At 37.1% G+C, this 27,175-nt stretch overlaps 2 protein-coding genes across 2 annotated transcripts in view; one reads left to right on the top strand and one right to left on the bottom strand.

Annotated features, from left to right (window-relative positions):
* The window catches only part of LOC114248876 (integrin alpha-PS4), a 35,861-nt gene extending 11,967 nt beyond the window's left edge, over positions 1–23,894 (bottom strand). The window contains exons 1-20 of the mRNA XM_028182305.2: positions 23,813–23,894; positions 23,562–23,709; positions 22,840–22,940; positions 22,152–22,219; positions 20,717–20,753; positions 17,482–17,580; positions 17,208–17,291; positions 13,878–13,964; positions 12,599–12,678; positions 12,125–12,334; positions 11,756–11,855; positions 11,333–11,527; positions 10,338–10,435; positions 9,614–9,725; positions 9,155–9,303; positions 3,858–4,063; positions 3,178–3,385; positions 2,550–2,713; positions 1,350–1,431; positions 675–773 (exon numbers count right to left, since the gene is read on the bottom strand). Coding sequence (XP_028038106.2) covers positions 675–773; positions 1,350–1,431; positions 2,550–2,713; positions 3,178–3,385; positions 3,858–4,063; positions 9,155–9,303; positions 9,614–9,725; positions 10,338–10,435; positions 11,333–11,527; positions 11,756–11,855; positions 12,125–12,334; positions 12,599–12,678; positions 13,878–13,964; positions 17,208–17,291; positions 17,482–17,580; positions 20,717–20,753; positions 22,152–22,219; positions 22,840–22,940; positions 23,562–23,709; positions 23,813–23,822 — 2,337 coding nt within the window. The 5' untranslated portion in view covers positions 23,823–23,894. The remainder of the gene's footprint in view (positions 1–674; positions 774–1,349; positions 1,432–2,549; positions 2,714–3,177; positions 3,386–3,857; positions 4,064–9,154; positions 9,304–9,613; positions 9,726–10,337; positions 10,436–11,332; positions 11,528–11,755; positions 11,856–12,124; positions 12,335–12,598; positions 12,679–13,877; positions 13,965–17,207; positions 17,292–17,481; positions 17,581–20,716; positions 20,754–22,151; positions 22,220–22,839; positions 22,941–23,561; positions 23,710–23,812) is intronic.
* Positions 23,895–26,113: 2,219 nt separating this feature from the next.
* LOC114248858 (integrin alpha-IIb) overlaps positions 26,114–27,175 on the top strand; it is a 35,773-nt gene continuing 34,711 nt past the window's right edge. The window contains exons 1-2 of the mRNA XM_028182279.2: positions 26,114–26,243; positions 26,937–27,104. Coding sequence (XP_028038080.2) covers positions 26,237–26,243; positions 26,937–27,104 — 175 coding nt within the window. The 5' untranslated portion in view covers positions 26,114–26,236. The remainder of the gene's footprint in view (positions 26,244–26,936; positions 27,105–27,175) is intronic.

The following is a 27,175-nucleotide window of genomic DNA, read 5'->3' as shown; positions in this document are numbered from 1 at the left end:
CTGAGCCTCTACAGTCTGCAATGCTAAAGAAATTTCTACCTTTTGTTTCAAGATGAGTGTTACTATTTACGTGACATCTATGAGCATTATATACCATTGTGAGGTTGTGGCTAAAATTTAAATTCGTGGCAGCGACCGCGCCGCGGATCACTGCACGTTAACCACTGACCAACGTCTATTACTAAAACTGCCTAGTAAGCTAAGCGGGACGGAATATCATTCCTATACACCATTTATCCTCCCGATCCATTAACGGTGCTTTTAGGTACCACAAGCACCGGTCACCGTCCTCGTCGAACCAGTTGCTTGCGATGAAGTGCTCGACGAGCAAATTAACCCATAGACACAGCCCACTGAGTTTCTCGCCGGATCTTCTCAGTGGGTCGTGTTTCCGATCCGGTGGTAGATTCCGCGAAGCACTGCTCTTGTTAGGGCTAGTGTTAGCAACAATCCGGCTTGAGCCCCGTGAGCTCACTTACATGTTAGGGCGAATCTGAAATAGCCTCTCAAGGCTCAAGCATAGGTAGGGAAAAAAAATACACCATGAAATGTTAGATCAGCACTGAGCTTGTCAACCCATCTAGACCAAAAATAAATTGAGGGAATTATTGGCCCACTTACATTTTTAAATTAGTATAATTTATGATTATTAACTTAGATTTTTCATAACTCACTGTGACAGGTGATTTGGTATAGTGCAGAAAATGGGGTGTCATGGAGGTGATTTTGAACTTTGGACCTCCAAGCCACGGGTTCGCCACTTTGTTGCTAATCTAAAAAAAAATGACACTTTATACTTTAAAGTTATAACTGCGAAAACGCCAGGATAAGTGACATGTATCTCTGATTTTTTTTTTATTTTTTTTTTCCTTTACACCCTGCCTATTAAAATTATAAAAGTTAAATGTATTAGCTATTTTTCTAATGAATAAAATAATAAAAGTGCTAAGCGGCTTTATATATTGTTCAATTATTTATCTTTTCTCGAAGATGCTGCCGTAAAGTGTTTCTACGGAACTTGATGATAAAAGGAAAGCTATTGGTTAAATTTCCTACAAATACCTTAGCTTTGCGAATAAAATAAATAAATAAAATAAAAATCATTTAATTCAGACCATCTTAAGTCCATATGTTGTAAGTAGAGTAATACTTATAACTATGTTATTATAGTAAAATTAAAAATAATATAAGAGTATGCGAAGTTTCATTTTCAAGGTTTTTAAAAAAAGCATGAAAAAAGGCTACAGAGAGATTATAAAATAGAGCGAAATATGTACACGAATATAACCTCTGTATTAGTACCACAGAAACTTCTGGAATCTTTTAATATGAATTAAAAAAAAACTCACTGTGTAAATATGTTCTAAGATTTTCTTCTCAAACTTTATTTCTTCTACTGTTGTGTTTATGACGCTTCCTAGATTAGTTCTTCTGTAAGTTGAATTTATTAAATTAAGCTTATATATATTAAACGCACAGCACTTTTTTTTGAAAATCTTTATTTTAACATTTACTAGGTAACGACGATTACGCCTGCGTCGTAATTCAAGTTCCCATAAATCGTATTTTCCGACTTATAGGCATAAGCAGTAAGAAAAGCCGAACCCCGGGATCAACAGTGCAAATTGGGTGAAACCTTTATTGAGATTATTTCATTGTTTCTTATTGATATAATAAAATTTGTATCATATAACTAATGTATATATCGTATAACTATTGTAACTAATGTAATAAAATGTTTTGTAATTTGATGTTGAATTTTCGGTACAGTTTTAATTACAATGAATATTAGTCAATGGGCCCTCTTTTATGGCTAGCGCGCTACGTCATTTCGGATCTTGTTGAACTCATTGAATGCGTTCGAAGTGCAACTTAACCTACAGACACGATTCATTGAGATTCTAAGTGGGTTCCAATTCCGATCTGGTGATAGATTCAGCGAAGCACTGCTCTTCTCAGGTTAACAAATTCTTTCAGGCTGAACTTTCTCATTTTTTATTGCTTAGATGGGTGAACGAGCTCACAGCTCACCTGGTGTTAAGTGGTTACTGGAACCCATAGACATCTAGAACGTAAATCCGCCACCCAGTTTGAGATATAAGTTTTAAGGTATCAGTATAGTTAGAACGGCTGCCCCACCGTTTAAACCGAAATGCATTACTGCTTCACGGCAGAAATAGGCAGGGTGGTGGTACTTACCTGTGCGGACTCACAAGAGGTCCTACCACCTGTAAAAACTTCTGAACGCGTCTACCAGGTGAAGCTGGAATATTTTACAAAAAGCTAAATTGGCCACCAGCGATTAGATAGGATAAAATAGCCTATGGACATTACCAAAGCCTCAATGTATTGTTTTTTTTCTTTAGTGTATTATCAGTCTCTTGAAAGGCCTCATATTTATTTATGGTGCAACTCAGTCATTTAAGAACGTATAACTGTTTGTTGAATCATTGGGCGGTTGGAATCAGAATTCGGCGGTAGCATTGAAATGATGGGGGCGGTTTACTTACTAATGTATTCGACTACTTAAAATAATACAGCAGGCTTACCCTATAATTTCTATATCATTAAGATCTCTGGTCAGTTTATATTGTTTTTCAATCAGCGTAAATATCTTAGGAGTCTTGCAGTTGTTATAGACTCTTACTTTAAGTGTTATGAATTCGTCTTTGTTCGTGGCGTCTGTCATTTTCAATGATATATGACCAATGTCCTAAAATTACCAGAAATCCAGATTAATGATAGAAGATGTTCAATCCTCTACACTAACTAGTTTCATATTTTCAACAATCACTATATTAAAATCATTTTTAAACAACTTAGGTTTAAATTCGCTAGTTGTTCCAATAGTTCTCCATAGGCTTTGACAGTTTTTTAATTACAAAGAATGACGAAGTTGATTTACCTAATCAATTCAAACTTTAATTTCTCACTCTTAAATCATATTAAGTACATTTTGTGGGTTCTTGGTTATCGATTTACTTATCCCAATTATGAATTAATAATTTCGATAAACAGCTAAATCTATAAGGCGCACTTCCGTGAGATCTGGTGACACTAGTATGCTAGTATCAAAATATGTGCCTCCACATCATAATATGTAGGTATGAGACTGATGACCATTTTATTAGCCACATAACATTGACTTAGAAACAAAAATCGTAATAGAGTAGTTACCCAGGGATCGTTTTTATGAATTGGTTTCTGTGAAATGCATGTAAGAGTATTCTCTTGATCACCAATGGTGCAGCTGAGGGCAGAGGCTCGCACAATGGCCGCATTGACGACGTCCACTTTAAGGCAAGCGCTGTAAGCCACCTCGCCGTGGTTTGTTACCTCCATCTGTATGTCCTCCGTCTCCGACGAGCCAAGCAGATACGGCTCTCTGTAAGGATATTATAAAATTTATAGTCAACTTTGATTTTATACTCACCGTAAAGAAACATCCCATCATTTGTGGGATAACAAAACCAATGGCTAAATCTCATCAGCGAGGTTTTTGTTTTCGCCTATATTTAATATGATTGTATTTTAAGTGATTCTTTGGTGGGCTATTCTTTTTCTTGCTTCGGTTTCCTCACTACTAAGGGTCGTGACCACCTTCTCGCAACAAGAGCTTATTCCGGATCCATTCCACGCCATTTGCCTCTATCTGCCGCCGAGTGTAGAGCATCGTGAACTGTGGTGTCGAAGGTAGTGCGGATCTGGTCAGTCCAACGTGTCGGGCCTATCCCTCGTGGTCCTCTTCCGTCCACCTTGCCAGTCACCATTAGCTTCTCCAAGCTGCCGTTATCCTTTCTTGCAATGCGGGCAATACTTCACCATACAGTACGTTTCCCTGCTGAAAATGTACTTACGGAAATAGGTTCGTGATATCCAAATGAATATCAGGCAAACACGACGTTTTATTTTTACATTGCGCTGCCCAGATGTCATGTCGTAGAGTTAAAATACTGTTTTCATTGACGACAACGTGGAATGGTTCCGGATTTGATTGTAGTTGTGGATCATTTATTTGCTTCGCAATAATCTTGAATTTTATCGGTGAATCGTAATGTCCGTCCTGAAAGATTGAGTCTTGAGATTTGCATTCATTTGATTGATTGGCAATGTTTCAGTAATAAATGAAGTAGCATGTAGTACATTATCAATAGTATTTTATGTTTGTGTGGTATATTGATGTGCCTTTGGAAAACATACAGCATTGTATTATGAAGAAGCAGTGTGTACTTAGCTTAGATTCCTTGTCTATGTCCAACCATAGACCGTCAATTTAGTTCCATCTTTAGCCGCTAGGTGCTGCCAGCAAGTATAAAGGGAGCGCAGCCATCTTTGATCTTCATAGCGTTGTGTACTTTCGTACTGTGAAGTCGCAAGTCCACAAATATTTACTCGACTTCTTATTAATTGCAAAAAATATTTATTTTGTGTTTCTATGAGTGTTATTTTGCAATCATTACGAGTATTATTTACCAATCCTATCATCGGACGCCATGAATCACGCGTCATCTGTTGGAGGTGATGTTGAGTCAAGCTCCATAATTTCCGAGAGGGAAGATGTCCAGGCGAGACGCGATGGAGACGCCTCGCGTTCGAACAGCTCGTCAAGCGAAAAAGAACAAAAGGAGTCTCTGCGTAAGAAACGACGGGATTCAAAGGTAACGGTCGATCTTCGAATCGGCTCGTTATCCCACCAGGTCAGTGACGTTGTAAATCTAATAATGCATCAACTGTGTGTAACAATTGAATGTAACGAAAAATGTTGTAAACAAATTGATCTCGTCAATACGGAAATTTTGACAAAAACACAACAGATTTAAACTAATAATCTTTGTAACATAATTACTGAAAACTTTGACAAATCGTCTCCGTCGTACAAGTTACCCGTAAAAAGCGTTTTAAATTGTATACGGAAAAAAGGGCCGTATGTATAGAAATAACACGTCAAAGTTTAATTTCCGTGGTCTCTAACAAAGTATCCTGTTGCCAACGCACCACTCATTGAGGAATTTTTGTTTGATAATAGTAAATTGAAATCTATTCAGTCCCTCGGAGGGCTACAATCCTATTTGCCACGATCTCGTACAAAAGGTAAGCCAAACATTATAAACAATCATAGTCTGTAACATCTGGCACAATCCAGAGGGGGGCAATTGAAGACACCGACGGGAGGCACTGAGTGCCACCAAAATTGTAATAATTTGTAAACCACGTATGGTTACCAAATACCGTAAAAAAAAAAAAAAAAAACAAAAAAAAAAAAAAAAAAACTACCTTTTTTCTGCGGAAGAAAAGCGACGGATCAATGCGTCAAATTTTGGATCTTCGAGAGTTGAACAAGGTCGTAAAGATAAAACACCTAACTGTTTTCGGACACCTAGGTACCAAACTTTCTCCACCCAGGGGACTGGATGATAGAATTGAACATTTCTCAGGAATATTTTTCTAGTATCAGTCGCAAAATTTCGTCGATACTTCTTGAGGATCAGTACCAAGGTACCAGTATCAGTACCTCCAGGAAGGAATCGGTACCTTCTTATGAGTTAGTATGAAATGACATGCCTACCCTTCGGTCTGGCTTCAGAGCCACACCTTTTTGCTTCTATAACATGCGGGTCGCAGAGACCTTGCGTGCAAAGGGAACTCGAGTGCTAGTGTCTACTAGACGACTTCCTTTTTGGTCGACCAAGACAAATCCAAGTTGAAACTTCAGGCTGCAGAAGCTGTGAAGCTTTTGGATTAACCTTTTTTGCTTCCATAACATGCTGGGTCGCAGAGACCTTGCGTGCAAAAGGAACTCGAGTGCTAGTCTACCTAGACGACTTCCTTTTGGTCGACCAAAACAAATCCAAGTTGAAACTTCAGGCTGCAGAAGCTGTGAAGGTTTTGGATTATCTGGGCTGGCATGTCAATTTCCATTATATAGGGTGCTCGGTCGCTCGGTCGCTCGGTCGCGGAGATATTGCGTGCAAAGTCGAGTGCTAGCTTACCTACACGACTTAATCTTGTTTCACCAAGACAAATAAACGTTTTTGTTCCCATAGCATGCTCGGTCGCGGAGACCTTGCGTACATAGGGAAGTCAAATGTTAACGTACCTACGCGACTTTCTCTTGGTCCTTGAAGACAAATACACCTTTTTGCTTCCACAGCATGCTCGGTCGCGGAGGCATTGCGTGCAAAATCGAAGTGCTAGCTTACTTACACGACATGATCTTGTTTCACCAAGACAAATAAACGTTTTTGCTCCCATAGCATGCTCGGTCGCGAAGACCTTACGTACATAGGGAAGTCAAATGTTAACCTACCTACGCGACTTTTTCTTGGTCCATGAAGACAAATACACCTTTTTTGCTTGCATAGCATGCTCGGTCGCGGAAACATTGCGTGCAAAGGGATGTTGAGTGTTATCCCACCTACGCAAATCCCACCAGGTCCATCAAAAGAAGTCCAAGTTGAGTCTTCAGGCCACATAAGCTGTAAAGCTCTTGGATTATTTGGGCTGCCAAGTCAGCCTTACAAAAAATCAATTAGTACACTGGTTCAAGAGATGACATGTCTAGGGATTCGATGGAAAATTGCGAGAAACGAAGTGGCCACTCAACAACATCCTAGCTCAAACTCTGACGGAATTACATCAATCTATGCTAACTTGCAAATTTTCTTGCGAAGTTTCAAGAAAAGGGGTAAAAAACAGGCCATCCTGCATGTCTTAACAATTAAATGCAGTGCTGACGCGAAGCCACATGTTAGACATTGCCGATACACAAAACCAACCATTTCCTGGCAACGGAAGCTTCGGACATGTGTAGGGGTTACAAATGCAGTGCTGACGCGGAGCCACATGTCAAACATTGCCGAGACCCAAAACCAACCATTTCCTGGCAACGGAAGCTTCGGACATGGTTAGGGGTTACAATTAGACAAAATATTAACGTCCTGTCTATGGTCAGCTCAACAACAGAAACGGCTCACCCACAAAAGAGCTATTTGCAATGGTAGTGACAATCAAAATGAATCTGAAAGTATTTCACTAACGTTGACCTTTCGATTTTTAAACCTAAGCGATAAGTTCAAGATAACTGTCAGCTTATCTCTCGGGGAGATACAACATCATAGCCGACAGGCTATCACGAGGAAATCAACCTGCGAAATGGCACTTTTTACCACAAGTGACCACAAAAGTTTTTCGAAAGTGGGGTCATCCGGATATAAACCCATTCGCCGACCAAGATTGGATACCTTCAGCAGACCGTAGAGGATGCAACTAGCATGGAGAATTCCTCCTCTCAACCTTCTCCCCAAAGTACTGACTCACTTCAACAGTGTCTAGGGAACCTACCTGGTAGTGTTCCCAGACTGAGCGAAAGCATTTGGGTTTCCAAGCCCTCAGATCCCGAACGCTAGATAACTCGCACGAAATCCAAAACCTGCCTCCTCCACAGGTTAAACATTAACCCTGAAAGCTTAGAAAGGGGGGGGGGGGAGGTTGTACAAATAATGACTGGTCTAAGCAGGAGAAGATTTGTTGAAAATTAACTGGTGTCTATCCACTTTGTCAGCATACTTACCAGCAACTAGAAGATGGTGCATATGGTGCTACAGTTTTAAAATTGATCCTAAGTCTGCAGATGTTGCCAAATTCTTTCTTCTTTTCCAAAAAGAAAATTTTGCCTATAAAACAATCCTTCTGCATCATAAAGCAGCGCTGTCGACTTTCTGTGGGCGAAATACATGTAGGACAGCAAACATTCTCAAGCTCTCTAATAAAAATTGCTAATTTAAAAAAGCCATCGGAATAGCTAAACAAAATTCAACTACTTATTACAATTTTACTAAGTGTAGTCCCATTCACATGAGATCCGAGAATAGTTCTAAACTGGTTTTCTTCAAACCCAGCCACCACATCACGCCTCAATGTAGCTTGAAGGACACCAACAACCATGTTGCTGGCTACGGGACGCAGAGTTAATGACCTTACTTTGCTCAACATTTCTAAAGACAGTTTCTTTGATAACAGAGAAAAACATCTTTCTGATACCAGTCTTTGGGTCTAAAATTGAAATCCATTTTCGTCAATAATCTGCATAAGTGCTTTCTAAACATGAAACTAAAGACATGCCCGGTAAGATTCGTAAGGACTTTTTTCTAACTATGTGTGTTGTCACAAAAGCGGCATCCCGTACTGTAATTGGAAACTGGTCTTCGTTCAACCTTACGAGGTAATGGCATCAACGCATCTCTAAGAAGTGGTAGATCAGCAGTAGCCTCTGAGATGGATTGATAATGAACCAATGGACGAAATACTTTCTAGAGGCAATTGCAAATCATCCAAACGTTTACAATAATTATTGCCGAATAATAGAGCTTCGTAAAGATCCTCACGATTCTTTTTTTCAACACATTTACTTCTACATGATCTATATACATCATTTATACAATTTATACATTTTCTTGTATATACAAGATAAAATGTTTATTACAAACTTATAAATATTTTTTAATCATTGAATTAACGTGGAAGTTAACAACTGTTTTTTCGATTTAATAATTATATAAATTATGAACATTAGCATTGCGCTTCATAATTTTATTATGGCTTTACCTATTTCATCATAGCGTTGTGCTTAATAATTTCACCAGCAGATAACAAACACGTCTTCATAATACAATGCTGTATGTTTTCCAAAGGCACATCAATATTACGGTTTTACATAACAATAAAACCGATATTATGTGCCGAGAAGGAAAACATACAGCATTGCAGGAAGTTCTTCCTGGTGAAGACTATGAAGATCAAAGATGGCTGCGCTCCCTTTATACTTGCTGGCAGCACCTAGCGGCTAAAGATGGAACTAAATTGACGGTCTATGGTTGGACATAGACAAGGAATCTAAGCTAAGTACACACTGCTTCTTCATAATACAATGCTGTATGTTTTCCTTCTCGGCACATAATATCGGTTTTATTGTTATGTAAAACCGTAATATTATGTGTATGTTTTATAATGAACATTTTGTGTTTCAGCCAATATTTTAATAATGTTTATTTGGTACATTTTAATAGGCTAAGATTAATTATAATTTTACATGATCAATTAATTTTTTTAGCGCCAGCTAAAATCAAGCAGAAGAGAGTGGTAATAAATAAAGTACCGTTGGCAAATAGACACCAATCTTCTTGCAGAACTGTTGAACAGATTGTTTAGTCGTTTTCTCGATTTTCACTATGTATTTTTTATCTGAATTTGGGTCACTTAGGGATGCTTTAGTGTCGCCCGATATTTCGATTTCCACTTCTAGTTCTGTGAATTAAAACGGTTCTATATGGTATATGCTAAAATATATATTGTTTAGTTTTAGAACATCGATCAAGCTATTCATTTTAGATATTATCGTTGTTTATGTATTCGGATTCACTGTATTTACTGATTCATAAAAAAAAACAGCGCAAAATCATTGCAGAAGCGAAGCTACATTTTCTCTTCTTAATGTATTAATAGGACACTTATAGAATTTTTAATATATAACTGTTTAGTCTTAGTTTATTTCATGAAGTTTAGCTTTCATTAGTATTAAAAATATACAACAATTTGTTAATTGAGAAGTACTGACCGGCATATGCTTTGGTAGGCTTTTTCGGAAACGTTACACGCAGGCAGGTGTCAAAACGAAAGTGTGTTTCGTTCACATCATTTTGTGCCACTGCGTTTATAATTTCTCGATTCTATAAATTAAAAGCAAGAATATTTTTAATGTGCACGATCAATATGATTTTTTGATGTCCGAAAAGGCGACCGCGAGTTTATTGGGAAGCCATTAGATTTGTTGTGGGACCGGTTTTTATAATCATTATTTTATTAAAATCTATTCTCTGCAAAATCGTTTGTAGCTTAAGGGGCCATTCCAACCTTAGCACGGCTTGGTACGTGAGTTCACGGGGTTCAGCCTGGGAGGACTGACTAATATTAGCCCTAGCAAGAGCAGTGCTTCGTAGAATCTACCACCGGATCGTAATCGCAACCCACTCAAAAGATCCGATAAGAAACGGAGTGGGTTACGTCTATAAGCTAGGTTAGACGTCGAAATTTTCGACTTCGACGAGGCATCATTCATTCTTCTTTCGTGTCACTCTTGACAGAGTGATCGTGATTGTCATGTAGTGTTGGAAGGGGCAGACTTGACGCGTCTCATGATATCTCATTCTATTGCACTCATTTATTATCACCAAAAAAATAATTGTAGCCCATTTATAGGTACCCAAAAACTTAGCTTATAACTTTAGTCTAGTTAAATAGTCATTTATTATTTTATTATTATTAATATAGTAAATTTTTACCTGTAGATCTGGATACTCGGTATACAATTCGACGGTGATATAGGCAAAACATGGCAGTATAAACACGGTGTTATTCAACGGACTTCCGATGGCTAATTCTGTATAAATATAAAAAAGCATAGCCTACATTACACTACACTATAAATAAAAACACAATGAAATAAAAAAAATGTTAATGTGTTTGGAACTAAAAATAGTAAGTTTCTTTGTACGCCTTGATTAAAGTCTTGAGAGCACGATTCACTTTGTTAAATAAGAAGTTTTCAAGCTAATAATTAGGCGAAAAGTCAGGTGTATGACGAGACTACTATATTATTGGATATGTCATGAAAAGTATAATATTGGTGGTTTTAAAGCTTTTCATGCAGGGTAAAAGACATTTCAGCCCATATCGTATGGATTAGCTACCACAAGTAGCCCATAGACATTTTGGTGTAAATGCTAACAGTCATAAGTATGAGACATGAAATCTAAATCCCAATAGTATAGTAGTAAAAATTAGAATACATGATCATAATGTTATAGACAACACTACTGCACATAGGTCTCCCCCAAGGTTCTCCATAATGACCGACACTGGGGCTACCCGCATCTAGAAGTTACCTGTGATCTTCAAAAGGACGTTAAACTGGAAAGCTGGATTGATTCACTATAGAATAAGGCAGAATGCGGTACTTAAGCACGTTGGCTTAATTTTCTTTTTATATGCCCTAATACCAATTATAACGTCAAGAATAATTTGTATGATTTGACATAATACAAGTAGTACTAAGTAAGGTACTCTGTGCGCTTGGGCACTAGATTAACTCAATTTCAATATATCATTTTACAGTGAATAAAAGAACTTATCCACCTTATTTTCATTAAAAGTAGCAATAATCTTCGATTAAATCCGCCACGGACACATAAATGGGTGAAAATCTCTCTATGGGCGAAACTATTTATAAAGATTGGCTAAAACATTTTGTGTCATGTCGAGTTTTAAAATTATTTACCATTGCATCCGTTTTGGTCATAGTCGTTCAAAATGCCTAGTCCCAAGCCGAAGCCATAGTAATAATCTTCCAATTCTATAATTTGTAAGAAGTTAAAAGGCTTTTTGGGTTCTTTGAGACCCAGAATTTCAGCGCCACAGTAGATGTAGACTACTCCTCTACCATCATTTTCAAATGGCGCTGCTATTGCTATATCTGAAACGAAAATATAATAAATCCTACAATAAACACAGTAGATCGAGATGTCTTGATTTATAATACTTTATCAAAAATACAAATACTCCAGAAATAGGAAAAGAAAAAAAAAGCATGGTCACTTTCCCGTCCGGTTTTTTTATCAATACTTTAATCATCTTGTTTTAATATGTGCAGCGGTCACGTAAACGTCGTGTCATATGTATCAGAAAATAAATAGTGCTGTACCATCTTTCTTGTCTCCGTTTAAATCTCCAACATTGATAATAGCGCTGCCAAACATCGAACCTTCCTTTCGGCCCGTAATAATCCTTTTATAGTTTAGAGCCTGAAAAATATATTTAACACATATTATGTAAGCAAACCCGTAGTGCAGTACTGTGTTCATTGACTATGACAAGATTTGCCATGCTTGGTAGATTAATTTTGAAGTTTCCATGAGCTGTATTGTCAAGACCATTGCGGTCGTTTTTGACTATTAAGCTAAACTAAGCGCGAATTAGTAAGCTAAAGTTTTTTTTTTGAAACTGTTACGTAATTAGATTTGCAGACAGTATTCATTCTGAATGTACGTAAGTGTAATATCAACTTACTTACCATTAGCTTGTTTGCAATAAAAACGTAGACAGCGCCTACGTTGTATTCCTTGTCGCTCGCTCGTCCCGGAGCTCCAACTAACAAGTCTGATCGTTGGCCGAAGATACGAGCCGAGCACAAACTAGCGCCAAACATCTCCCCGACAGTCGTCTTCGGTTGTTTGAACTTAAGTTGCTTAAACAGCCTCCACTGTCGTCCGAAAAATAAAACCTAAAAGTTTTAAGGCATCTTTATCTGAACTTTTTTAATATTTAAAACACATTGGATAACAAACTCGAAGATGTTACATTTCAGCGAGACTCGTTCTCAAAACTGGCTAAGAACAATTAATTCCATTCAATAAATCTGCACAGAAAGGTGTAGACATCAAATCTAACAGATAGCAGTTTCAAGTCCAAGCCCTCAACGAAAATGGTACTGTATTGTGAAACGCCGTGTAGTTATTAAAAACATTAAACATTCTTTAAAACTTACCTTTCCAAAACCGTATGGGCTACCCACTGCGTACATTAGCAATTTAGATGTTGCGAAATATCCTGACGTCACACTATACCCTAGAAATTAGTAGCATGAGTTTAGCGATCTAACATTAAATAAGATTATTATTTAATTACATTCTAAAGGACATAGTTACAGAATTTTGAGAATATCTCGTGTTTAAAAGCATAAATTATGTACCAATACTTCGAAATCGGCCAGCTCTTGGGAAAAGTTGGTACCGTCATGCTGTTTATTTTCACTAGGGTGGATTTATACAATACTTTGGCTTCAGTTATTAGAGAAGGACCGCTTTTAATTTAAGTGACTAGATGTTTCAGGGTAGGTGGTGGTCACTGTGACTGCGACGAGGACACGGCCGAACACACGCTCTGAACCGGTAGTACTGTGTCCTCGTCTCTTAAATAGGATCAGACCTGCCACGCCGAGTGTTTTCGAATATGATTCTCGGCAGCGACGACTACTGTCCCACCTGACCCATTGATCGGGCATCGTAGACATGGCGCTGCGAGTTTGATGTAGTGTTGACCGCGGTAACCCCCTAATTTATCGACTTAAAGATCGGACCTCGGGTGAGAAAGTGCAAGAAGAGTCATTTAGTGGGTAGGGCCCTAAAACGCCTTGGGCCCGCAGTCTCGACCCTACATCTGCAGACCGCCACGTCCAAGATACACTGCTCGCCCCATAGTCTTAGAAACACCACAGAAGGTTCGGCCTTTGCCGAAAAAAGTGGTAGGTGGTGACATTTTGTTAGTTGACCTTTAGAAAGCATATAACACCAGATGGGTTGAAAACCATTCTATATCTACCCACAAAGGAATTTTTTATTTATTTTTTATTGCTTAAGTGGGTGGTCCTCCACTCCATGGAGCTCATGGCCCCCTCGATGTTAAATAATTACCGGAGCCTATAGACATCAACAACCACCACCCACCTTTAGACATGAATTCTTAGTCTCAGTTTTATGGTAGCACGGCTGCTCCATCCTCAAAAAAAATTTTTTTTTATTTTTTTTTATTTCTTAGATGGGTGGACGAGCTCACAGCCCACCTGATTTTAAGTAGTTACTGGAGCCCATAGACATCCACATCGCAAATGCGCCACCCACCCTGAGATACAAGTTCTAAGGTCTCAAGTTTAGTTACAACGGCTGCCCCACCCTTCAAACCGAAACGCATTACTGCTTAACCGGTTGGTGGTGCGGGGTCACAAGAAGATCTACTACCAGTAATACATCAAGGTTTTTATACCGTACCAAAATTGAAGTCCACATCGTTGTCGACGCCTGCCGCAACATATGGTGAATTAGAAGCTTCCGGCTTCATGTACAGTAAAGTGCGACCTGGGGATAAATCATTAGTTAATTACAAAATTAAATTAACTTTGAATTTTGTAAGCGCACGGACTATAAATTGAATTTTGATTTTTAATACTAATTGAACTTTCGTATTTCGCGTTTTCAAGATGCCTCCAATGAACACTACGCAAACTCAAAATTCGTAAGCTTACAGGAGGAGCGTTTAAACGAAAAAAGTTGATAAAATCTTTATTATTGCAGATATATTTATGTTTTTTTTGTGTAACTAGCTGATTTACTCTTGCTTCTAACCCCATCAATAATGATTTGTAATACTTTTAAAATAGTGAAGCGATTGGCGTGGAAAACGAAAATTTTAAAATTTTGAGTTAAAGTAGTGTTCATTGGAGGCATCTTTATTTAATACTAGCGACCCGCCCTCGCTTCGCTTCGGAAACATTAAAACACACATGAAACCAAAAAAATAAAATAATTTTTTTTTTTTAAAAGTAGCCTATGTTCATCAGGGACAATGTCGGCTTCTAATGAAAAAAGAATTTTTCAAATCGGTCCAGTAGTTTCGGAGCCTATTCGAAACAAACAAACAAACAAATCTTTCCTCTTTATAATATTAGTATAGATATAGAAAAGCGGTTAAAATTGTTGCACGAAACTTTAAGTTTTACTCTTTCAATTGAACTCGACTGTTTATGTGGAGGTTGTTACAACAATAATTTTCGACAGTGTGACGTTGTGGCCCAGACTCATGAGTAGAGCCTTTGCAACAGCGAGATTATGTCTATGATACAACATCTTCTGAAGATTCTGAGTTTTTAAGAAGTCGTCTAAAGGATAAGACGTCCGGTGCATTCGTAGCGATGCAACGGTGTTCGAATCCCGCAGGAGGGTACCAATTTTTCTAATGAAATACGTACTTAACAATTGTTCACGATTGACTTCCACGGTGAAGGAATAACATCTATACTAATATTATAAAGAGGAAAGATTTGTTTGTTTGTTTGTTTCGAATAGGCTCCGAAACTACTGGACCGATTTGAAAAATTCTTTTTCCATTAGAAGCCGACATTGTCCCTGATGAACATAGGCTACTTTTTAAAAAAAAAAAAAATATTTTTTTGGTTTCATGTGTGTTTTAATGTTTCCGAAGCGAAGCGAGGGCGGGTCGCCAGTCGTGTAATAAAAATCAAACCCGCAAAATTATAATTTGGGTAATTACTGGTGGTAGGACCTCTTGTGAGTCCGCACGGGTAGGTACCACCACCCCGCCTATTTCCGCCGTGAAGCAGTAATGCGTTTCGGTTTGAAGGGTGGGGCAGCCGTTGTAACTATTCTGAGACGTCAGAACTTATATCTCAAGGTGTGTGGCGTATTTACGTTGTAGATGTCTATGGGTTCCAGTAACCACTTAACACCAGGTGGGCTGTGAGCTCGTCCACAGATCTAGGCAATAAAAAAAATAAAAAAAACGTGGACGGAAACGCTTAAAGAGCAATATAACGAACGATGAAACGAAAAAATAAGTCCATAGAGACAAACACATAAATGTATGGGATGCAGCCGGCGAGAGAATGAGATAGAACACATTAGATGTTCTCAGTGTAGTGTTTTTTTTTTAATACAGCGTCATCTATGAGATTTTTTAATACTAACGTGTGTATGAAACCTCTTGTAGTGAATTTTAATTTAGGATTATACGTGAAGTTAAAATATCAATTCACAGAGGGCGCTACCTCATACTATAAAAGATGATTTACAATTATTTAATAATGACAAAATTTTACATATCTGTACTTAGACATTTAAAACAATTGTATTTTAATTTTTGAAGGTTTCACTTCTACCACGTGTGAATTGCACACATGTTTTTTTTTTAAACAAGTTTCATTCGCATTAACCGTTTGGTTGCTACGAAGATTCTAGACTTGGTTGGCGCATTGGCCATATATTCTATAGTTGTCGTGATCTATGTGCGTACAAAAGCCCGCGAAATACACATATAAATAAATAAAAATCCTACCACTGGTGGTAGGATCTCTTGTGAGTCCGTACGCGTAGGTACCACCACCCTGCCTATTTCTGCCGTGAAGCAGTAACACGTTTCGGTTTGAAGGGTAGGGCAGTCGTTGTAACTACACTGAGACCTTAGAATTCATTTCTCAAGGTGGATGGTGGCATTTACGTTGTAGATGTCTATGAGCTCCAGTAACCACTTAACACCAGGTGGGCTGTGGGCTCGTCCATTCATCTATGCAATAAAAATATACAATAAAAAGTACACTACACTGGTAAAGGTATAAACTATCAGTAGGTAATATATGAGTCGTCTATTATCAAAGGTGGCAATCAGTGCATTTGGACAAAAAATCTTTTATTGATATGTCAATACAGATTGATTTGAATATAATCGTCTCCTTCAAAGAATACGGTTCAAAACCTGCGTTAAATAAAGTATTAACTTAACCTGTTATTTATCTAAGATGTCGTTCAGAAGAGTTTTGTGACTGCCAATGGAATACAAAGTCAATAATTCGTTTTTCTGATTTACCAATAATTGTCCAAAAGTCACATTGCCGGCTTTGATAATAGTAGAATCATATATGGGCGCAAATGCCACGGTTGGCAATAATTAACATAATAATATATAGTTTAGTTTATTCTATGTTAATATTTATTTATTATTAGCAACAAAACTGTTATTCTACCATATTTAATAATTAGCAGACACTGTTTTGATGTGAAAAAGTTCAGAATATGTTTAATGTTTATATTATTGTTTAAAAACACAAATGACTGTATAAATGATTAAATATGAATAAAGCATAAATATTAATAATAATTTATATTATAATTAACAGTACTAATAATTTAATTAAGTATTGTAATTGTTATGCAATGATGTTGTTGGCGCCTAAGGTTGGCGCCATCTATTATTAGGCTGGATAATAACAATGTTAGTTAATATTACTTAAAAGTAATTCATGTAAAATTAATTAAATGTGAGTCATGTAAAATCACTAAAATATGTATTTTGAATATTAAGCTATGTTTTGTGAATTGTTTCGCAGTAATTACATTTGTTTGTATAAAAGAAGTTGTAGTTGCTATAACCAACACAAAATGGCTAATTGTTTAAGAACCACTGAATAACTCAAGCGTGGCTTTTTGTTGTAAACAAGTAATGTTAAAGTTTTATAGAATTGTATTGTATTTTAATTGTAAAAGATATTATTGTGTGTAAACCCTGGCGTAACGCCGACGTATATTTACCAGTATACATAGCAGGTCCTCCAACAACAATAGATTCCTGGTCGCTGACAGTCAGACTCCAACCGAAGGAAGATAATCGAGATTCTAAAAATAAATGGAATTAAGGTATACAGTGGGCTTAAATACGACGAGTACCTTGAGCTAAAAGTTTCGAGTTTGCTTCTAACAAACAAGTCATTTAAAGAAATACGAATCCAAACATCTACCAAATTCATTTTGGGCATCGAAGATTCTAGACAGTGCGAATTTGTAAATAAATGTTAGCGGAATTTACCGAATGTTGTATTTTTTGGGGAGCCATTCTGATCGAGGACAAATTGTTCAATTGAAAGATTATCTTTCGAAATGAAGCACCCTCCCGTCGTTCCAACACCTGGAAATGAATTTCAGTAAGTAAAATTAAATTTCGGAAATTGTTTACCATCATACGACAGATGTGTAGATGCACAAACATCCTATTTTCATCTGCCACGAGCCATAACTTCAAGTTTGGAACACGCACAGAAAATACCACTATTTGATATTTCATTGCAGCAAATCAGTTATAGGGTATGTAACTTTTTTAGGCATAAAATAATGGGTTATATTCCAAATGAACTATGAGCTTTAAAATCAAGTCAAGAAAACCTTAGCTTTCAGTATGCAGTCGCTTGGTCATTCCCTTAAGCGATGGCAACTACTTGCTATCGGGTGGGCCCTATGCTCGTCTGTCTATAATAGAAAAAGTATCCTTGTTATCCTGATTAAGATCTGATTAGTCATCGGTCCTTCGTGGATTTTCATGGCAATCACAGGCCTTAAGTAGATGAAAATTACATTAAATGAATCTGTTTCATAAATAAATATATAGATATAGGTTAAGCTAATAAAAGCGTTTCAATAGACAATCTATTGGTTATTAATAATTAAAAATAAAAGTTAATGAAAATCATTGTTTTAGGCAATATTTATACTATACTAGCTGACCCGGCAGACTTCGTAGTGCCTCAATCGATAAATAAAAGACCTAAACTTTTGTATAAAATAAACTTAAAAAAAACAAAAGGTATCCGTCCGATGGGACACATCAAAGGAAAAACAAAATTGTTATTTTTATTTAATTCGGAGCATTTTCAGATTTATCTGCTTTTTGACTTCCACAAATAATTCAAGACCAAAATTAGCCAAATCGGTCCAGCCGTTCTCGAGTTTTAGCGAGACTAACGAACAGCAATTCATTTTTATATATCGACGCTTGAAAGGCAAAAGTGACTAAGTGACAATAGGGTAAAACCCCCAGAAGTCAGCCCCGCACCAGTACTCAGCCTTTATAGGTTTTATTTTGGTATAAATAGTGTTGAAATGGACTTACACCATTGAAATAACGTTTAATCAAATCTATGTTCTCTTGTTGGTTACTGTGCACATCTAAGAACCGATAGCGTGACAGGTTGATCCTCTGTACTCGTTCATTTCCACTGCCGCCAACGAAAGGACAGGATGTGTCACTTTTGCTATTTTTTTCGTAAGGAAACGTGTTCGAGGTTTTGGTAAGTTTTTCTATGAATTTGTTGTAATTGCTGGTAGATTTTTATGTTATGTTGTTGTATAATGTTTTTTCTACGATAACATTAAGCATTAGAGGCATTTTATATGTTTATTTCGTTTCAATTTAGGGGGCCGACTTCTGGGTTACGATTTGTTAAGGTTGATCCAGAAGTCAGCAGCAAGGGGCTGACTACTGGTTTTTTACGATTTTCTTAGAATTCGTCGAAATTAACACAGAGAATAGTCCTTGTTATTTGCTTTGGATTGAATATAACTCTTAGATGACCAAAATATTATTTTACCAGTAGTCAGCCGTGTATAAAAGTAAAATATATGCTGAGGGCTGACTAATGGACTATTAACTCCTATAGTCGGCCGTTAGTTCTATTGTGTAATATTGAACTTTAATGCATTTTAATAAGGATCAAGTTAAAATCTTATATTCTAGAGTTTCATAATGTCGAAACGACCAATCCACCAGTACAAAGAAGAGCAGTTGTCATAGGCTATGGCCGCGATCAGAAACGGGATGAAGATTAGAGAAGCTAGTCGAGTTTTTAGCGTACCACGAGGGACCCTACAAGATCGCCTGCATTTAAGAGTCCCAGAAGCACCTCGTAAAATGGGACCAGACTTAGTACTTACCAAAGACGAAGAAACTGCCTTGAAAGACTGGTGCATTACTTTGGCAGAATGTGGCTTCCCTTTAAATGTGATGATCCTTTATACCGTCCACAATATTATTTCCCAAGAAAACAGACCTAACCCATTTGTAAATAATAGGCCAGGGAAGAAAAGGAACTCATTTCTTAAACGAAATCCGGAGTTAAGAGAATCAAAATCGCTATCGATGTTGACAGAGCAAAGAATATGGTCGGTACTGAAAGCCTAAATTCTACAGTAAATTCAATTAGCCAGGCTGTCCAAATCGATACCTCAAGTTCTATTGATTCTAAAAATAGCGTCAGAATCAGTTGAAATTCTTCATGTTACTTTGCCAATTATAGGGGATTGCACATTGGACAATAATTTCATTAATTTAACCGAAAGTGAAGTACCCTCAAATGACTTCGAATTCATAACAGACTTTGAAGTCTTGCAACAAAGTCATGAAGTTCAGGAAACAGGAGCATCTGAATTTAATACGCAAGAAGATATAAACTGCGTCGAAGCATGTTCATGAACAGAAAAAGAACGAAATATTGATTAAAAAGCAGAAAAAAATGAAAGCTAAAAAAAGACTGAAGAAGAAAGACAAAAGAAGGAAGAAGAATTACAAAAAAGGAAAGCTCAGAAGTTTTTGATGTCCAAAAAAGTATAAGTAAGAAGAAAAGTACGACATGCACAGTAAACAGAATAAGATGCGATTCGTGTGAAGAGGAATTGACTAATGACACAGATATAAACGACTTAAAAAATATTGGTTGTGACAATTGTCCTGCGTGGTATCATTTAAAATGTACTATATTTGCAGATGAAGACTATGAAAATGTCTATAATAAAGAATTTGTATGTCCAACGTGCAATAATAAGTAAAAGGCTGACTATAGGGTAAGACATGGCTGACTTGTGGAGAAATGAGGCTGACTACCGGTAAAAAGTGCCATATTTTGTTTAATATTGATTTTTTATATAATTCTAACAAAATTTAAAAAAAAATTGTATCTCTTTAGTAAAAATAATAAACAAACCTGTAAAAAAATTTTTTTTCATTTAAAGTCTTTTATTTTTAAAAATACAGGTGAATCAAGTTAAGAATCCCACTAAAAGGCTGACTACTGGGTGTTTTACCCTAACTGCTTTGTACATAAATGATAAGCAATAACCATATTCGATGGGTATTTCAAGTTTAAATTAGTCTACTGTAAAGTTCACGCATTGTCGCTTAGTCACTTTTGCCTTTCAAGCGTCGATATATAGATAGATATAGATTTATACATATCCTCTCAAAAGTATTGATATTTTAATGTGTATGTACTCACCATTTTCGCTATGTTTGACCAGCAGTGGAGCGCAGGTCTAAAAATATTAAATTCTTTAAAACAAATCCATGGATAGCGGCTAGGAGTAGCGACGAACTTATCTAATTAACCCAGTATATATATATTTTGTTTTACAATTCAGAATCTTAACCAAACTAAATTTAAATTTGTTGCACACTAAGAAGCACATAACACATTTAATGTACAATACATTTAATTCGTGTTTTTATCTGTCGTATTGAATGCTCGTTCCAAGTCACTCATTTAGTTGTGACATTAGTGTTGTCCACAAATGAAGCAACCTCATAGAAATAAAGCTAAACTACATTTTATCACACTTCGGTCATTCAAAGGCAATTGACGCATTCGAAAAGTCTGGGGAATTTTATATCTTACTAGCTGACCCGGCAGACTTTGTAGTGCCTCAATCTATAAATAAAAGACCTAAACTTTTGTATAAAATAAACTTAAAACAAACAAAATCGAAGAAAAAACAAAATTTTTATTTTTATTTAATTGCGACTATTTTCATATCTATCTACCTTTTAAACCTTCTTTGGACTTCCACAAATAATTCAAGACCAAAATTAGCCAAATCGGTCCAGCCGTTCTCGAGTTTTAGCGAGACTAACGAACAGCAATTTATTTTTATATATATAGATATCAATTGTTTTTTTTTGACGCACAATGTAATCGTTGTGCTTAATGCTGTAGTGAACTACATAGCAGCAAAGCATGGTGTACGAGTATAGTGACAATAATTTTTTTTAGCAGGAAATTCCTGTATCTCTTTTGACCCTGTATCGCTTTCCCTCACATGGGGTGACTAACCTATCTCTCTCTCTCTCTCTCTCTCTCGCTCTTTTTCAGCCCACAGATGTCAACTGCTAAACATAGGTCTGTGCCAACATTGGCCGACAACAGTAATGGTTAATAATAAGTTTTTAGTTGTAGCCCTCATAAGAAAATTAGTATGTACTGGTACATACGATATCGGTTCCCACATTAGGGAAACATTCGTGTGATGAACAGCTTGTTTGCCCTTTTTTTGGGTATTTTTTTTATTGCTTAGATGGGTGGACGAGCTCACAGCCCACCTGGTGTTAAGTGGTTACTGAAGCCTGTAGTCATCTACGACGTAAATGCGCCACCCACCTTGAGATATCAGTTTTAAGGTCTCAAGTATAGTTACAACGGCTGTCCTACCCTTCAAACCGAAACGCATTACTGCTTCACGGCAGAAACAGGCAGGGTGGTGGTACCTACCCGCGCGGACTCACAAGAGGACCTACCACCAGTAAATTGGTGTATTCTTGTTTGGCCTTTGTATGTCAGTCTCTGGTTCTCATAGTGCAGGGAATACTAGTTTGGGCCAAACAACCGCGTATGACTTAATTCCGGTTATTAATTGTGTAATACATGGGTACACACTCACCACGAAAAATGATGACCCAGCTTCCACAGTCGCTCCGAGCCAGTAGTTATGATCGTATTTACTATTGTCTGAAAACAAAAAAAAATACTTCTAATTAAACTCAATACACTACACTAATACATAAATTTTGACAAATCATTCAGGTGGAATCAGTCACTTTGCAAAATTAGTTACATTTTGCCCTATGTTATGAATTGTTGGAGATTATCTTGCCATTCCCATTTTGCAATTGCACCACTCGCCACCACCATATCTCAACTACCTGAAACTATTGTGTTAATCGACAATGGGTTTTGAAACAAAATTTTAGACGGTCTGTAATGAACTGCACTGCATAGCGTTCCTTAAAAATTGACATTATATTCTTTCAAACTAGGTTTTGAAGGCTCCATCCCCATTTTTCAATCGCACCATTCGCCACCACCATATCTCTACTACCTGAAACTATTGTGTTAATCGACAATGGGTTTTGCAACAAAATTATAGACGGTATGTAATGAACTGCACTGCATAGCGTTCCTTAAGAGTTGGCATAATAATATATTCTTTTAAACTAGGTTTTAGGGCTAAACTAGAGTAGGCAGCAATTTAGCTGTGCCTCTCGCATTGCTAGTATCCATAAGCGACGTTTATCTGCAATCAAGTGTACTGTTGGTTACTTGGCGTATCAAATCAACAAAAAAAGTACCTCTTATGATATTCCTTTCAATTGGCTTGCAGTGTAAGTTGTCGATTTGGCAAACGTAAACTTGCCCTATATTATCTGCTATCGGAGCGGTAACTATTAAACTGAAAGCAGCAAAATTAAATGTAAAGCATTTCCAAAATATAAAAATTGCCTTTGTACATAATTTTCCTATTACTCTGTACTATGTCTTCTTTTCTGGGTGTACATAAATAAATTAAAAAAAAGTTGAATTCAGAAATCGTTTTAAACTTTTTGATAATAATCAAGTATTAACTTCAATCGGAATCACAAAGAAAGTTTAGAATAATTCCGTCACAAATTACATTTAATTATTTCCATTCGTTATGTTATTTGTTCATTAACTCGTTTAGAAGTTGCGCAATCAATTAAATTCGCTGATGGTAGGACCTCTTGTGAGTCCGCACGGGTAGGTACCACAACCTCGCCTATTTCTGCCGTGAAACAGTAATGCGTTTCGGTTTGAAGGGTGGGGTAGCCGTTGCAACTATACTGAGACCTTAGAACTTATATCTCGAGGTGGGTGGCGCATTTACATTGTAGATGTCTATGGGATCCAGTAACCACTTAACATCAGGTAGGCTGTCAGCTCGTCCACCCATCTACGCAATAAACAAAAAAAATGCATAATTAAATGCAATAAACTATATATTTCAATAATAATAATCAGTATTTAAAGCATATATAATAAGTAAAATTCTTACCTTCTTGTTGTAGCAACGTAAGCGATATCAAACCCGAAATAAGTTACATTCGATTGCTCCCCAGGCGACACAATCTTTTTACAGGCTAACGTGTTGTAGACTGCCAAGGTATATATAAATGATTGCTTCAGCAGAAACAAAAATATTACTGAAAAATATATAATAAAGATTACGAGAGAAAACATTTAAATTGAAATATTTGTATCATCTAAATTATTTTTAATTTAATTACATATTATGTCTTTACTCACTGAGTTTCATTGTGACTGCAATATCGTATGAAATGTATGACTGGTTAATACAAACATACCTATTATAATACAATAACTTATTAATAAGTTGTCAACAGGATGTATATATAGAATCATAGGTGCTATACATCTATATCTAAATATAAACATTTACAAATTTATCCTTCTACAAAATGTGTCAGTATTGACTAAGTTTTAACAGGTTCATAATTATATAGAAAATGGGATTATTTAGTGTTATTTTTTTAGTGTCATCAACTTGATTACCTGGCTTCGTTTTGAAGAGCTGTTACAATGAATTGAAATACAACTACTAGTCTATCTTGGATTTTTTTGTTTTGTTTTTTATTGCTTAGGTGGGTGGACGAGCTCACAGCTCACCTGGTGTTAAGTGGTTATTGGAGCCCATAGTAATATTTTATTATTATTTTTTTATTGCTTAGTTGAGTGGACGAGCTCACAGCCCACCTGGTGTTAAGTGGTTACTGGAGCCCATAGACATCCACAACGTAAATGCGCCACCCACCTTGAGATACAAGTTCTAAGGTCTCATATATAGTTACAACGGCTGCCTCACCCTTCAAACCGAAACGCATTACTGCTTCACGGCAGAAATAGGCAGGGTGGTGGTACCTACAACGTAAATGCGACACCCACCTTGTGATATAAGTTCTAAGGTCTCAGTATAGTTACATTGCTTGATATTAATCATCATCAAAACTATCTGCCAGCTCCGGGCATTTGCGTGCCACCAGCCCGGCTCCATTTGCTTTCCAGCTTGAAGGGCGAGGTAGCTTTTGTGCAATAGAACTGAGACACAAAACTCATGTCCCAAGTTGGGTGACCGGTAGGACCCTAAAATATCCTTGGGCCCGCGGTCTGCTCTCAAAATCTGCAGATCATCGATTCTTACATACACCGCGCGCCCCCTTAGGCGCGGGGACATCGTAGGAAGTTCGGCCCAAGTACCGAAAAAAAAAAAACATCTTTACATTTATTCAAGTTTTTTTTTATTGCTTAGATGGATAGACGAGCTCACAGCCCATCTGATGTTAAGTGGTTACTGGAGCCCATAGACATTTACAAAGTAAACGCGCCACCCACCTTGAGATATAAGTTCTGAGATCTCAGTATAGTTAAAACGGCTACCCCACCCTTCGAACCGAAACGCATTACTGCTTCACGGCGGAAATAGGCGGAGTGGTGATACCTACCCGTGCGGACTCCCAAGAGGTCCTACCACCAGTGATTACGCAAATTATGATTTTGCGGGTTTGATTTTTATTACGCGATGTTATTCCTTCACCGTGGAAGTCAATCGTGAACATTTGTTGAGTACGTATTTCATTAGAAAAATTGGTACCCGCCTGCGGGATTCGAACACCGGTGCATCGCTACATACGAATGCGCTGGACGTTTTATCCTTTAGGCCACGACGACTTCAAGCCTATGGGCTCTAGTAACCACTTAACACCAGGATTGTGGGATCGTTCACGGTTCTAAGTAATACAAAGATAATTAAGAGTTACTAAGTTTTATGGACTTGATTAGTTTTTTTTTAATACATCCACCCTCATTTCCCTAACAAAGTTCAGAATCGGACATGGGATGTGTTATATGGGATGAATCGTTGTTCTATCGTTGTTCTATTAGCGGTAACGGTAATAACATCAATTAAAACGCGGTATTTATGCTTTTGAAGGAATATGGGTGTTGTCAATAATAACTACCGTCGTATTCTATTGCGACTTGCATTTACTGGTGGTAGGACCTCTTGGGAATCCGCACGGGTAGGTACCACCACTCCGCCTATTTCCGCCGTGAAGCAGTAATGCGTTTCGGTTCGAAGGGTGGGGTAGCCGTTATAACTATACTGAGATCTCGGAACTTATATCTCAAGGTGGGTGGCGCGTTTACGTTGTAGATGTCTATGGGCTCCAGTAACTACTTAACATCAGGTGGGCTGTGAGCTCGTCCATCCATCTAAGCAATAAAAAAAAAAACTTTGATTTGTTATAACATTGTACAGCTAAAACCTAAGATAGGACACAATTGTAATTGTATGTGTAATTACATTTGTAACTTGGAGAATTAGAATATGAACATTTGCTTTTTTTTTAAAACGATTTCCGAAATTCTATATAGAGAATTGTTAAATTTAAAAATTAGAAAATTTTGTTCCAAATATTCATCGAATTTACAACAAATTAAAATACATACAATTATAAAAACCTTCCTTTTGTTGTTATTATTATGTTTCCTTATGCTGTGAACGCATTTTGTATTGTTCATTTTTCTGTGGTTTATTTTCATTTTTCCTGCTTGATCCTAATACATTGATCAACATGTTCGTAAAGGTAGCGCGCGTGGTTATTCTACAGTAAAATAAATGAGTTTTTATATTAATTTACAATTCACACGAAAATGTTTGGTAAGTTCCATTTTAAATATAATTTGTAAATAAAAATTTTTTTTTTACTGCCCTTGTAGGCAGATTAGCATACGGCCCACCTGATGGTGAGTGGTTACCGTCGCTCATGGACTTCAGCAATGCCAGAGGACAGAGCCATGCCGCTGCTTACCGTTAAGTACTCTCCACAAGCCTTGTTTGGAGAAGGATATGTCACAGCGCTCGGAGAGCACCGTAGAGGAGAGCCGTTGTAACTATACTGAGATCTTAGAACTTATATCTCAAGGTGGGTGGCGCATTTACGTCGTAGATGTCCATGGGCTCCAGTAACCACTTAACATCAGGTGGGCTGTGAGCTCGTCCACCCACCTAAGCAATAAAAAAAAATAGAGGTTACTCGAATGCCGGGTGGTACGTGGCAAAAAATATTCAATTATCAAATTGCATGATATCGGTAATTAATTTAATTAATTAATGCTTTTACGGAACAGATCCCCGTGAACACGAAAACAGTAACGTACTCACATTAAAGTCGATTTACAGATGTTTTTGCTTTGATGATGATGATGAAGCCTGCATGATGCCGATCGTACCCATTAGTGCATACTTACTATATGCCCCGTTACCAATAGGCTCCAAATGTATTAAAAACATGAGCATGTTATAATGAAATATATTATGATGACAGCTTTATAAATATAATTTGTTTTACAGGCCTAAGAACATCACTGTATTTAATATGCTCTCTTCTACATACCGTCATATGCTCAAGAATGTTTTGTCACGAACCTTCGATGGGTGTAATAAGACCGGTTGTAACCACCAATCACTCAGATTTTGGATTCTCGATTGCATTGCAAAAGGGACGTGACGGAAAAATAGGTAACATTTTTTTTTTATTGGTACATACGTGACTGCAATTACTTTCCTAAAGTAATTCTTTCTCCTTAATA

The sequence above is a fragment of the Bombyx mandarina genome, chromosome 10 (assembly GCF_030267445.1).
Source record: "Bombyx mandarina strain Sakado chromosome 10, ASM3026744v2".
Lineage (NCBI taxonomy): Eukaryota > Metazoa > Arthropoda > Insecta > Lepidoptera > Bombycidae > Bombyx > Bombyx mandarina.
Note: the sequence above shows the minus strand (reverse complement) of the source record. Positions and strands in the feature narration are given on the sequence as shown.